The 11,034-nt window shown below is 38.1% G+C and overlaps 2 protein-coding genes across 2 annotated transcripts; one reads left to right on the forward strand and one right to left on the reverse strand.

Annotated features, from left to right (window-relative positions):
• Nucleotides 1-1,873: 1,873 nt before the first annotated feature.
• Nucleotides 1,874-5,679, forward strand: LOC110887621. Its single transcript, XM_022135197.1, has 2 exons — nucleotides 1,874-2,456; nucleotides 2,540-5,679. Exons 1-2 carry the CDS (start codon nucleotides 1,874-1,876, stop codon nucleotides 5,677-5,679), a joined length of 3,723 nt encoding a protein of 1,240 aa, XP_021990889.1.
• A 1,017-nt stretch (nucleotides 5,680-6,696) lies between these two features.
• Nucleotides 6,697-9,450, reverse strand: LOC110889325 (mannose/glucose-specific lectin). Its single transcript, XM_022136837.2, has 3 exons — nucleotides 9,313-9,450; nucleotides 8,077-8,329; nucleotides 6,697-7,594 (listed from the first exon to the last, which is right to left on the reverse strand). The coding sequence occupies exons 2-3, from the start codon at nucleotides 8,326-8,328 to the stop codon at nucleotides 6,920-6,922; spliced, it is 927 nt and encodes a 308-aa protein (XP_021992529.1). The 5' UTR covers nucleotide 8,329; nucleotides 9,313-9,450; the 3' UTR covers nucleotides 6,697-6,919.
• Nucleotides 9,451-11,034: the final 1,584 nt, after the last annotated feature.

Here is an 11,034-nt window from a genome sequence, read left to right on the forward strand (position 1 = left end):
ACTGATAAGATTAAAAGACAATAAAGTTGTATAATCATTATTCTTTAATTAATGAGTTTTTTGTTTTTAGTGGAATAAAAGCAATTTGGTCTTTAACCATATTCATTAATGATTGGTGTAATTAATGCTTTGGATTTGTTTAATGTGATTTAATTAAAATAATTTTTGAAACATTCAGTAAAAAAAATTCACAAAAAAATAATGTGATTTAATTACAGCAGTAAAAATCAACAAAAAATTAATGTGATTTAAAAAAATCAAAAAAATTCGTTTTAGCGCCCCGGTTTTAAACTTTTTTACGGGCGGTTTTTAAGCTTTTTTTCCGCGCCGGTTTTAAACTTTTTTTACGCGCCGTTTTAAAACTTTTTTTACGCGCGGTTTTAACGCCCGTTTTTTTCGGCCCGTTTTTACGCCCGTTTTTTACGCCCCGTTTTTTACACCCGTTTTTTACGCCCCGTTTTTACGTGTCGTTTTTTAGGCCCGTTTTTACGCCTCGTTTTTTACGCCTCGTTTTGACGCCCATATTTACGCCAATTTTCAAAGTATGTCCAATAAATAAATTACAATAATATTGTCAGTAAATCACCAAAAAAAACTAAGAAAATGTAAAATAAACAAAAATAAATAAAGCGAAGTCGTCATTTTTCGTTTCTTGAAAATGATAGTTTGCACCTCCATCGTCTAAGATCTGCACGGACACCACACAAAATTTGTAAAAATCACAAATAAAGTTTGTTTTAAGTAGAGTTTTTCGGAAACCTATGACCACCCGTAAAAAACTTTTTACACCTAATGTAAAATTTTAAAAAAAAATACAGCATTTAAACAAACCCCCTAACAATAAGTTTATTAAAGTATACGCTAGCACCTTTAATCTACACGTAAAATATACATATTCTCGAAGTTAGAATTAAAAACTTTTTACACCAAAGTGTTATAATTAAAAAAATATACAAGCTTTTAAAAAAACATCAACAATTTAACCCACGCGTAAAAAATATATTAAATCTCTTTACCTTTATTTTTGTTACAACTTTCTATTTAAAAAGGTAAATGTGTGTTTGGCACAAAGTGGGTTTTAAGAATCAAAAGGATTAATAAGGTGCTATTAGAAATAAGGCCAAGCCGTGGAGCATGCATGCGAAAAAACTCAGCCGCAATTTGATTTGAATAAAAGTATTGGAAGCTTCTCGGTGGGGTCCACTAAAGTAGAGTCCGTGAACAAATCTAGGAAGAGGCCCAGGAGGTGCAGAAGCCCAAGTCATGAGGAGTTTTGTGGGCCTGAGGGCCAAAGTGGTGGACCTACTCCTAACCGAAATCCACTTCATGAATTAATTAAAAAGTCAAAAGTGATATCGGTGGAACCTAACCCAGCTAGCTTTATTGGTGAACAAAACAATGTTACTGTTAATGGCGGAGACACAGAGGAGATACCTGGGCAGTCAGAAGTTTCCGGTGGATTTAATATAGCGGGGGATAGCCAGTGTAGATCGACACATCTGGGGACAAGACAGGTCTCGGAACCGGCGGAGTGTGTAGCGGAAGCTGATGCCTCCCAGGCGAAGAGGGGTAACGGAGAATCGATTGCAGACGAGGTGCTAGCCACCATGGAGGTTGGAAAGAATGTTGGCTTTCAAATGGAGGGTTTCATGAATCAGGTCAGTGAGTTGGTTATGGGTGAAGGTGGTCAGAATCCGATCCAATGAATTATTTGACCTTAAATTTAAGGGGTGGAAGGGATTCCCGAAAATCGGAATGGGTTCGGGGTCTCAAAACAACACATGGCATCCATTTTATGGCACTACAAGAAACTAAAATTGGGACGGGAGTTAGATTTCCGTTTTATAATTTCTGGGGCAGGACTAGATTCGAAATGGAGGTTGTTGACGCAGTAGGTACTTCAGGTGGGCTCGTGTCTCTTTGGAATCCAGCCTATTTAGACAAGGTTAGTGTGGTTAAACATCGTCACTTCTTGATTGTTACTGGTGTAATTAAAGCGTCGGGGGAACTAATTAACATAGCAAACGTTCATGCACCAAATGATCCGGGGGCACGTAGGGGTCTGTGGGAGGAATTGCGGGGGTGGATAAGTTTGTTGCAAGGGTTGTGGTTATGTATGGGTGATTTTAATGACGTTAGAACACCTGCTGAGAGAAAGAATTCTGAGTTTGTAGCTGCGAATGCGGACTATTTCAATCAGTTTATCGAGTCTGCGGTACTATTTGAGTATAATATGGGGGGCAGACAGTTTACTTATAGGTCGGACAATGGTCAAAAGATGAGTAAATTGGATCGTTTTTTGGTATCTTTGGAGTTTAGGGATATGTGGCCAGACGCTTCAGTTGTAGCTTTGAATAACGTCGCATCGGATCATTGTCCGGTTGTTCTCTCTACTATTCCATGTAATTTTGGCCCCATTCCAACACGCATATTCAACTCTTGGTTGGAGTTACCAGGTTTCACGGAGTTTATTCATCAGCAGTGTGATTTGTTCCGGTTTACAGGCCCCGCTGACCTGGGCTTGGGTGTAAAACTGAAGTGGATCAAGAAAAAGGCAAAGGATTGGGTGGCAAAATTAAAGGAGCAACAGAGGGGCCAGTATGTAGACAAGGTGAAGTATCTTTGGAGTTTAGGGATATGTGGCCAGACGCTTCAGTTGTAGCTTTGAATAACGTCGCATCGGATCATTGTCCGGTTGTTCTCTCTACTATTCCATGTAATTTTGGCCCCATTCCAACACGCATATTCAACTCTTGGTTGGAGTTACCAGGTTTCACGGAGTTTATTCATCAGCAGTGTGATTTGTTCCGGTTTACAGGCCCCGCTGACCTGGGCTTGGGTGTAAAACTGAAGTGGATCAAGAAAAAGGCAAAGGATTGGGTGGCAAAATTAAAGGAGCAACAGAGGGGCCAGTATGTAGACAAGGTGAATAAATTGGAAGCATTGGATTTAGTGGCGGAAACGAGAGATTTAACGGAGGAGGAAATTGAAACAAGAGCTTTATGTAAAAACTTCGTAGTAGAGGCTGACCGGATTAAAAACATGGATCTAAAACAGAAGTCTAGAGTTAGGTGGGCGGTCGAAGGAGATGAGAATTCGGCTTATTTTCATGGAATTATTAATGCTAATATCTCCAATAATCGGATTAGTGGGCTGCGTATACAAGGGGAATGGGTTAACAATCCGTTTTTGATTAAAGATTATGTGGCAGCCTTTTTTGGTGAACGTTTTTCTGAACCGATGTTGGATAGGCCTCAGCTCTTGTGCCCAAACTTGGTACGATTATCGGATTTGGAAGCTAGGAGCTTGGTGGTCCCGTTCTCGGAAGAGGAAATTAAAAGTGCGGTTTGGGATTGTCACGGGGATAGGGCGCCGGGACCGGATGGAGTCAACTTCGCTTTCATAAAAAGATGCTGGGATGGGTTCCAAAAGGAGTTTGTTAATCTTTTCAATGAATTCTACATGCATGCGACAATTAATAGTGGGTGCACTTCCTCATTCCTTGCCTTGATTCCTAAGTGTAATGATCCTTGTGGGTTGGCGGATTTTAGACCTATCAGCCTTATTGGTTGCATCAATAAGGTCATTTCGAAGGTTTTGGTCATGCGTCTAAAGTCAGTCATACACAAGCTTATTTCTGAAGAACAGACGGCTTTTCTATCAAACCGGAGCATTTTGGATGGTCCAATTATTCTTAATGAGGTAGTATCTTGGTTGAAAAAGACGAAAAGGAAAGGTATGATTCTTAAGGTAGACATCGAGAAAGCTTATGACTCGCTAAATTGGGATTTCCTGAGATCGGTTATGTGTCAGATGGGTTTTCCGATTAAATGGGTGGATTGGGTTATGGCGACTGTCACTACCGCCAAAGCATCGGTTTTAGTTAATGGTTCCCCAACCCAGGAGTTTGTGTGCCATAGGGGGCTTAGACAAGGGGACCCGCTATCCCCGTTTTTGTTCGTAATGGCAATGGAGGCACTTACTGGGGTTGTAAAAAAGGCGGTCTCCTCGGGCTTCCTACATGGTATTCAGTGTACGCCCCAGGGCCCGATATTATCACACTTTTTATACGCGGATGATGCAATTTTTTTGGGCGAATGGTCGGAGACAAATGTACGGAATATTTCTAGAATTATGAGGTGTTTCTATTTGGCTTCAGGTTTGAAGGTAAATTTGAGTAAAAGTAGTCTGTTTGGGGTTGGGATCGATACAGAGGAGGTGATGCTTATGGCAAATATACTAAGATGCAGAACGGGTTCCTTCCCGTTTAAATATTTGGGTTTACAAGTTGGAGCAAATATGAATTTGGTTAGGAATTGGAGGCCGGTTATTGATACATTCAAAAGTAGGTTGTCGATCTGGAAGGCTAACACACTCTCGTATGGTGGTCGGATAACGCTTGTGAAATCGGTACTAAATGCTTTGCCGACCTATTATTTCTCCTTATTTAGAGCACCGGTTCAGGTTGTAAAAAAATTGGAGCGGTTAAGAAGAGACTTTTTGTGGGGGAGTACACCGGAGCATCAACGGGCATCGTGGGTAGCTTGGAACGATATCATGGCTCCTAAAGAATTGGGTGGGGCGGGTCTTGGATCTTTGAAAGAAGCAAACTATGCATTATTGGCGAAATGGTGGTGGCGGTTCAAGGTGGAGAACAACAGTATTTGGAAAAAGGTCGTATGGAGCATTCATCAACATAATAGGTCTTGGTCTCCGGTGCCGGTCAAGATGTCGATGCCCGGTCCGTGGAAGCAGATAGCTGGAATAGCAAAGGAATTATTGGTTTTAGGTGTGGACTTGGGATCCTGTTTTCGAGCAGTTGTGGGGAATGGGTTGGGTACGACATTTTGGATGGATTGCTGGATCGTTGATGCCCCGCTTTGTGTTTTGTTCCCGTCCTTATTTCAGCTTGAAAGTAATAGGAGTGCACTCGTGGCAGATCGGATCAAGGTTCAAAATAACGTGAGATTTGCGGCTTTTAGTTGGGTCCGGGTTCCGTCTCTACAGCAGGAAATAAAGGAGTTGTATGAGTTATCAAAATTGTTAGAAAACATTAGTATCACAGGTGAAAATGACACATGGAGGTGGGCTGTGGAGGATTCTAGTTCTTTTTCGGTCCGTGGGCTCAGGAAGTTGTTACGGCCCAACCCGATTGAAGATTCTAACATGGTGCATAGCTGGAATAAATGGTGCCCGATTAAGGTTAATTTTTTGACATGGAGACTGTTTTTGAACCGACTCCCGACTAAGGAGGCGCTATTGAGAAGGAACTTCCAGATTACGAGTTCGGAGTGCATTTTTTGTAAAGAAGTTGTGGAGTCTGCTGATCACTTGTTTGCGGCATGTAGGTTTACACAAGAAATCTGGGAAGAATTATTCAGGTGGTGTAGAATTACTACTCCCTTTTTCTTTAGTGCGAAGGACGTGCTTGGTCTTCACATTCACTGCCGCGGCTCTAGGAGATGGCAAAAGATCGTGTACTCGGTTGTCCAAACGGCAATATGGTGCATTTGGCGGATGCGTAACGAGGCGGTTTTCAATAATAAAAGGGCGGTTGCAAAGAATGTCGTGGAAGAGACTAAAGTTCTAAGCTTTCTATGGCTGAAGCATCGGGCAAAGGCGATAAAACTCACTTGGGAGGATTGGTGTAGATTTGATTTAATTTGTATGAAGGTGTAAAATTCGGGTGGATGTAACTTTGGGTTAACTAATGTTAACCTTTTGATTAATATAATATGTCTTTTGTTGGCCGTTCAAAAAAAAAAGAAATAAGGCCAAGCCTACGGTTTATGGATATACGCTGAACAGGAAGATATATATTGCCTATGATGACACCTTTGCACATGTATCTTGGAGCCGTTGAAATATGTTCAGCCAATTGTCTAAGCGCTGTTGTGGCCTTTTGCAACGTGGAGAATCCTAAATTATTACGCGCGCGCATCAAGGTTTTGTTTGAAATATTCATATTTATTCTTTAAATCATTTGATATTCTTAAAAATAAATTACGACTTATATGAAAACGGCGCTTGAAAGTTTTTTCATCATAATCATATATTGGTCCGGGTGAGAAGTAATCACGTACTAATAAATCATGGGCGGCTTGCCGTTTGCGACATATATATTTTCTTCGCTTGGGTTGGGAACTTCCTTCTTCTTCATCTTCAACAATAGCTTGTAACACTTTCTGAACGGCCGATAATATCAGTTCCGTGCCGTCGTCGTCAGATGAGGATGACAAAACAAATTGCTCATATGAATCTGACGAACTTAAAGACTGCATTTTCTTTTGAAATTTGAGATGGTGTAGAGAATTTGATGTTAAATGGTTTGTGGAAAATGGTTTTTAAGTTTGTTTAATATTGTATTTATATAATATATTTTCTTCTGTTCCCTCTCTGATTCCGCTAATGCTCAGGGTATCCTAATATTTATCCTAATATTTGCTAAAAGGTATCATACATAAAACATACATAAAACGGAGAAATAGAAAAAAAAATTGCACTTCGCAAAAAAAAAAGTTGAGGGTAGCCCGTGCACCCCTGGTTTGCACATAGATCCGCCCTCATGCTCCTCCACGTCCCAGTTGAGGGCTTGGGTGAACCTTGTGTATGAAACCGTTACCTTGATCGTTCCTTTTCCCTGATACAATTATGTTCGTTTTATGTGTTAAACAACAATTGTATAGATTATACATATATGCTGGAAGGTATGCTTTATTCATCACATAGATTAGCTATTACAAACAACGGATGTAAATCAACTTATTCAGCAGTCAACTAGAGACTAGTGACCTAGTAGAGATATTCCTACTGACCCGACTAAACAGTAGATAAACAAATGACTAAGCAATATCCAGCACATGACTCAAATTCCAACACAACAAATTACAATATATCCGGGAGAATTTTTTTCCACATCCTAGTTTGTAGCCTTCAAATAGACACCGATACCATCAAAATAAAGACTCTGAAAGCCGTAAAATCCAGCAAAAGAGCCTATATCCCATGATACCGAAAAAGGCGACCCTTTGGCATTACCAAATGGCCCATGGACCTTTTTGTTGGTTGTGAATGTTATTGATGAAATTATTATGTGGCGGGTGGGAAGTGTATCAACCATGCCACTAAGGCCAATAATTTCTTCATCCGCATCAAGCACTACAAGATCAGCAACGCTAACTCCACTCCGACCATCTACCTTTTCAGAAGTGTTAAACACCAGACGGTTAATGGCATCCCCTGTACGAAAAATGGTTATCGTACTCAAACGTTGATTTCCCTCAAGTAGGAAGGACCACCGAGTTTGTGGATCATATGGACTCCCCCATGGTCCGATACTCAAGACTTCCCCATGGGCTTTCAAATAGACACCAAGGCCACCAATGCCACGAACCCAATCGCTAGCAATGCCGTAAAATCCGACTAATGAGCCTTTGTCCCAAGGTAAGGAGAACATAGGGTCGGTTGTTCCACCAAATGGTCCATGTGTGGTCTTGTTCGTTACAAAAGACAATGAAGAAAGGTATGTATCACGACCTTTAATACCAATGCTTACTTTAATTCCAACTATTTCCTCATCCGCCTCAAGCGTGACCTGTAAATACATGTATATGTGTCATCATGAAGATTATCAGGTTTGTTAAATTTGTGTATATGTGTTGGTTTGCAGGTCTTTCCCAACATTTTGAATGACCTGTGCGTCTAATGAAAATGGGCCATAAAAAACTAATATACAAAAATTAAACTCACTAGTAAAATTGTACATTGAAAAATAAAAATTATAGATATATGTATAATTTTGTTAATAGATAAGGCCTACAAAAGAGGAGGAGGAGGAGAACTAAGCAAGAAAAAGTGGAGCTATCATGTTTTAAACATGACCTCATTTGTGGCATATAGAGGATCTTACCAACTATTCATTCACTACTTGTATTTATATATTGAATATGATAACCAAATACTAATAACAATTAAAAATATTTATATATGCGACCACCCACTCGGCACGCTCTATGAGCAGGCCTGTGTGTGTACGCTCGTGTAGTAAGTAGATGGAGTTAAAATACATATTTTTACCAAGGAAACATTTTGTCCAGCAACCAAGCTACCAAAGTTGTCGGAAATGCTCAATGCACCTCCAAATTCTGTGGTGAACTGGAGAGAGTGTATTATACGATCACCATGATCAATCTTTATACTTTTCAGCTTATGACCTTCCTGAATTTCAAAAGACCAGTTACTCTGAGGCTGTCCGATAAATTGTCCCCGAGGTTCCACCCTAATAAATCCCGCTCGTGGAATGCTAATGTTTTGTAGTACTCCTGCCATGCTGTATCAAAGAGAGAGAGCAAGTGATATTCAGAACTTCACTGGATACTAATGAAGTGTTGTTGAGTACCAAAGGGCTTGTTGCCCCAGATTAGATTAGGGGTGTTCACGCTCCGGTTTTTAAGGTTTTTATGTTAAAACATGAACCAAACCATTGGTATCAGTTTTGTTGCTTGTTAAGCGAAACTAAGTCGTTGAAAACTAAAATCAAAGGAAACCAAACTGTTACAAGCGGTTTGGGTTTGGTTTAGCCCCAGATTAGGGGTGTTGACCCAGATACATGTATCTCTAATGAGATCTGATGCATACATATTTAAGAATTGCATTGGAAATACATTAAAAATTTACATAACACAAACAATCTGTGAAGTAAAGCAAACTTGCACAAAATGGTCATGCAAAGCTTCACTAGACCAGGTAGCCCATATGGGAGAGATTGGAGTTAAGTTAAAAGGCATTTAGCTTACTTTGAATGAAGTCCTATACCTAAAAGAAAATTTTATTATGGGAGAGATTGGAGTTAAGTTAAAATGGTCATTACTATACCTAAAAGAAAATTTTATAATAATTAAATATATAACACTACTTTACGCTCCAGCCCGGTCCTATACGGTTTAAACAGCCAGCTTACGGTGTGTAAAACACAAGTCAAACCATTCGCTATTCGCTTTGAAAAATATGAAGCCAACCGACGGAAAACTAAAAATTTAAACCGACCATGAAACCAAAATGATGACCAGTTCGAGGGGTTTCACAGTTTAAAACCAAACCATTATCACCCCTACTTCAAGTACGAGGCATTGATGTAGTCGTAGATTTGGTGAGTTAGCCGTTCTTTAATGAAATAATAAATAAAAGAAAAGTGTTATGGGTGGGGGGAAGATCAAAAGTCAATCAAAATTTAGTATAAATTCTAGGATTTCGGTTCGAAACTAACAAAAATAAAACTTGAATTTAGCTATTTTTTAAATATATGATTCATACCTGCTAGCTTTTCACGCCTTCTTTTAATCGAAACTAGCTGGGTTGAATGTCGAAGAAGGCATAACACCCTCTGAATTTATATGCAAAAACTCGTACGTATTGTGTGGTGTTATTTTGACCAGTAAATGAGATCTTTTTGGTCACGTGTTCAATGCCTTAAAATATCTTTATAACGTTTTGTACAGTATATACATAAATCTGAAAAAGGTTGTCGTTATTTACTACATTTTTTCTATAATATTTTGTTTTCTAATTTATTCAATCCACTTGTAGCCACCCTTCTATATCGATCACCAATTTTTGGAAAACGCTCCTATGTATCATGTGGTCTTCCTTTTCTACTAATACTAGTAATAACACCTAGACGCGTTGCGGTGCAGGTACATCGCAAATGTTGAACATATTACTCGGAGCGTTATGTCTGAGTTTTTTTTTTTTAAATAACCATATGAAAATGTTTTAATTGAACTCAATGTTACCTATATCGTACTACAGTTAGATCAAAACGTAAAGTAAATCTTATACCGTATAATAATAACGTATTATATGCGACCCGACTAACTTAAATTTATATCATCAAGTCAAAATGTATTATATGCAACCCAATTCATACGTAGGAAATGTACAAAATAAAGCACGAAAGCGTGCATCAAATTCACATCAAAACGTAGACAAACTCGGATTTATACAAAAAAAATATACCAAGACAATCGAATATTGTACCAACTATGCGACATGATTATGTATGACTTATTATCGATCATTTAAGTTAACATAGACCAACTTGAATTTTTTACAAGACTCGTTTTCAAACAAAAATTTACGTTGAAATGTACATAAAAAGCCAGCACGAAAAAGTATTATATAGTATTATAAATGAAAACAAACTTTACGTCGAAACGTACATAAAAAGTAAGTCTGGAATCATAAAAAAGCACGCAACAAATTAAAGTTTTTTAAGTTAATGAACGAAACTATTATGAAAAATATAAGATTATATATACTCTCAAGTGGGTCAAAGTTATATTTTTTCAATTATAAAAAAAGTATCGGGAAAAATTATATCTCCTAAACTTAACGGCCAAGGGTGAGTGAAAATATGATTTAACAAAGGAAATTACCAAAGTCAATGGTCTTTAACAAAGTTGATGTAAAAAAGGAAACGACCAAAGTCTGAGTGTCTAAATTTGAAAATTTATGTAAGTGTAGGTGGGAGACAAAGCCGGTGGAAGAGCCCACGTAAAAAATATCAACTCGAATTTGTACCATTACGTATATAATAATACACACGTAAAAATTAGTTTTTTAAGTAAAGGTACAAAAGGGATAAACTCAAAATTTTAGAAACTCGAGAGGGTTAAAATGATATTTTACAAAGTTTATAAACATATCGACAAATTAGTTTTTTTAAATAGCGAGTGGAAATTACTGAAGAATAATTAAATTAGTAAAAACTTTAATAGGATAAAAATAATATATTATATATCGTACAGGGGTAAAGTTAAAAGATTAGTGTCTAAAGGGTTATATTGTAAAAATTGTAAAATGAAGTAATTTCTTCACGCGCAGGAATTCAGTCGATGTTAGTTTAGTTCGTTACGGTATAGATACAGTACCGATACTCAGTAAATTAACCGAACGAAAAAAACCCTAAAAGTATAATACCGATAATCGATATAATTAACAAAAATATTGTAATTGAAAGTTCAAAAAAAAAAGACA

The sequence above is a fragment of the Helianthus annuus genome, chromosome 14 (assembly GCF_002127325.2).
Source record: "Helianthus annuus cultivar XRQ/B chromosome 14, HanXRQr2.0-SUNRISE, whole genome shotgun sequence".
NCBI classification, from domain to species: Eukaryota; Viridiplantae; Streptophyta; class Magnoliopsida; order Asterales; family Asteraceae; genus Helianthus; species Helianthus annuus.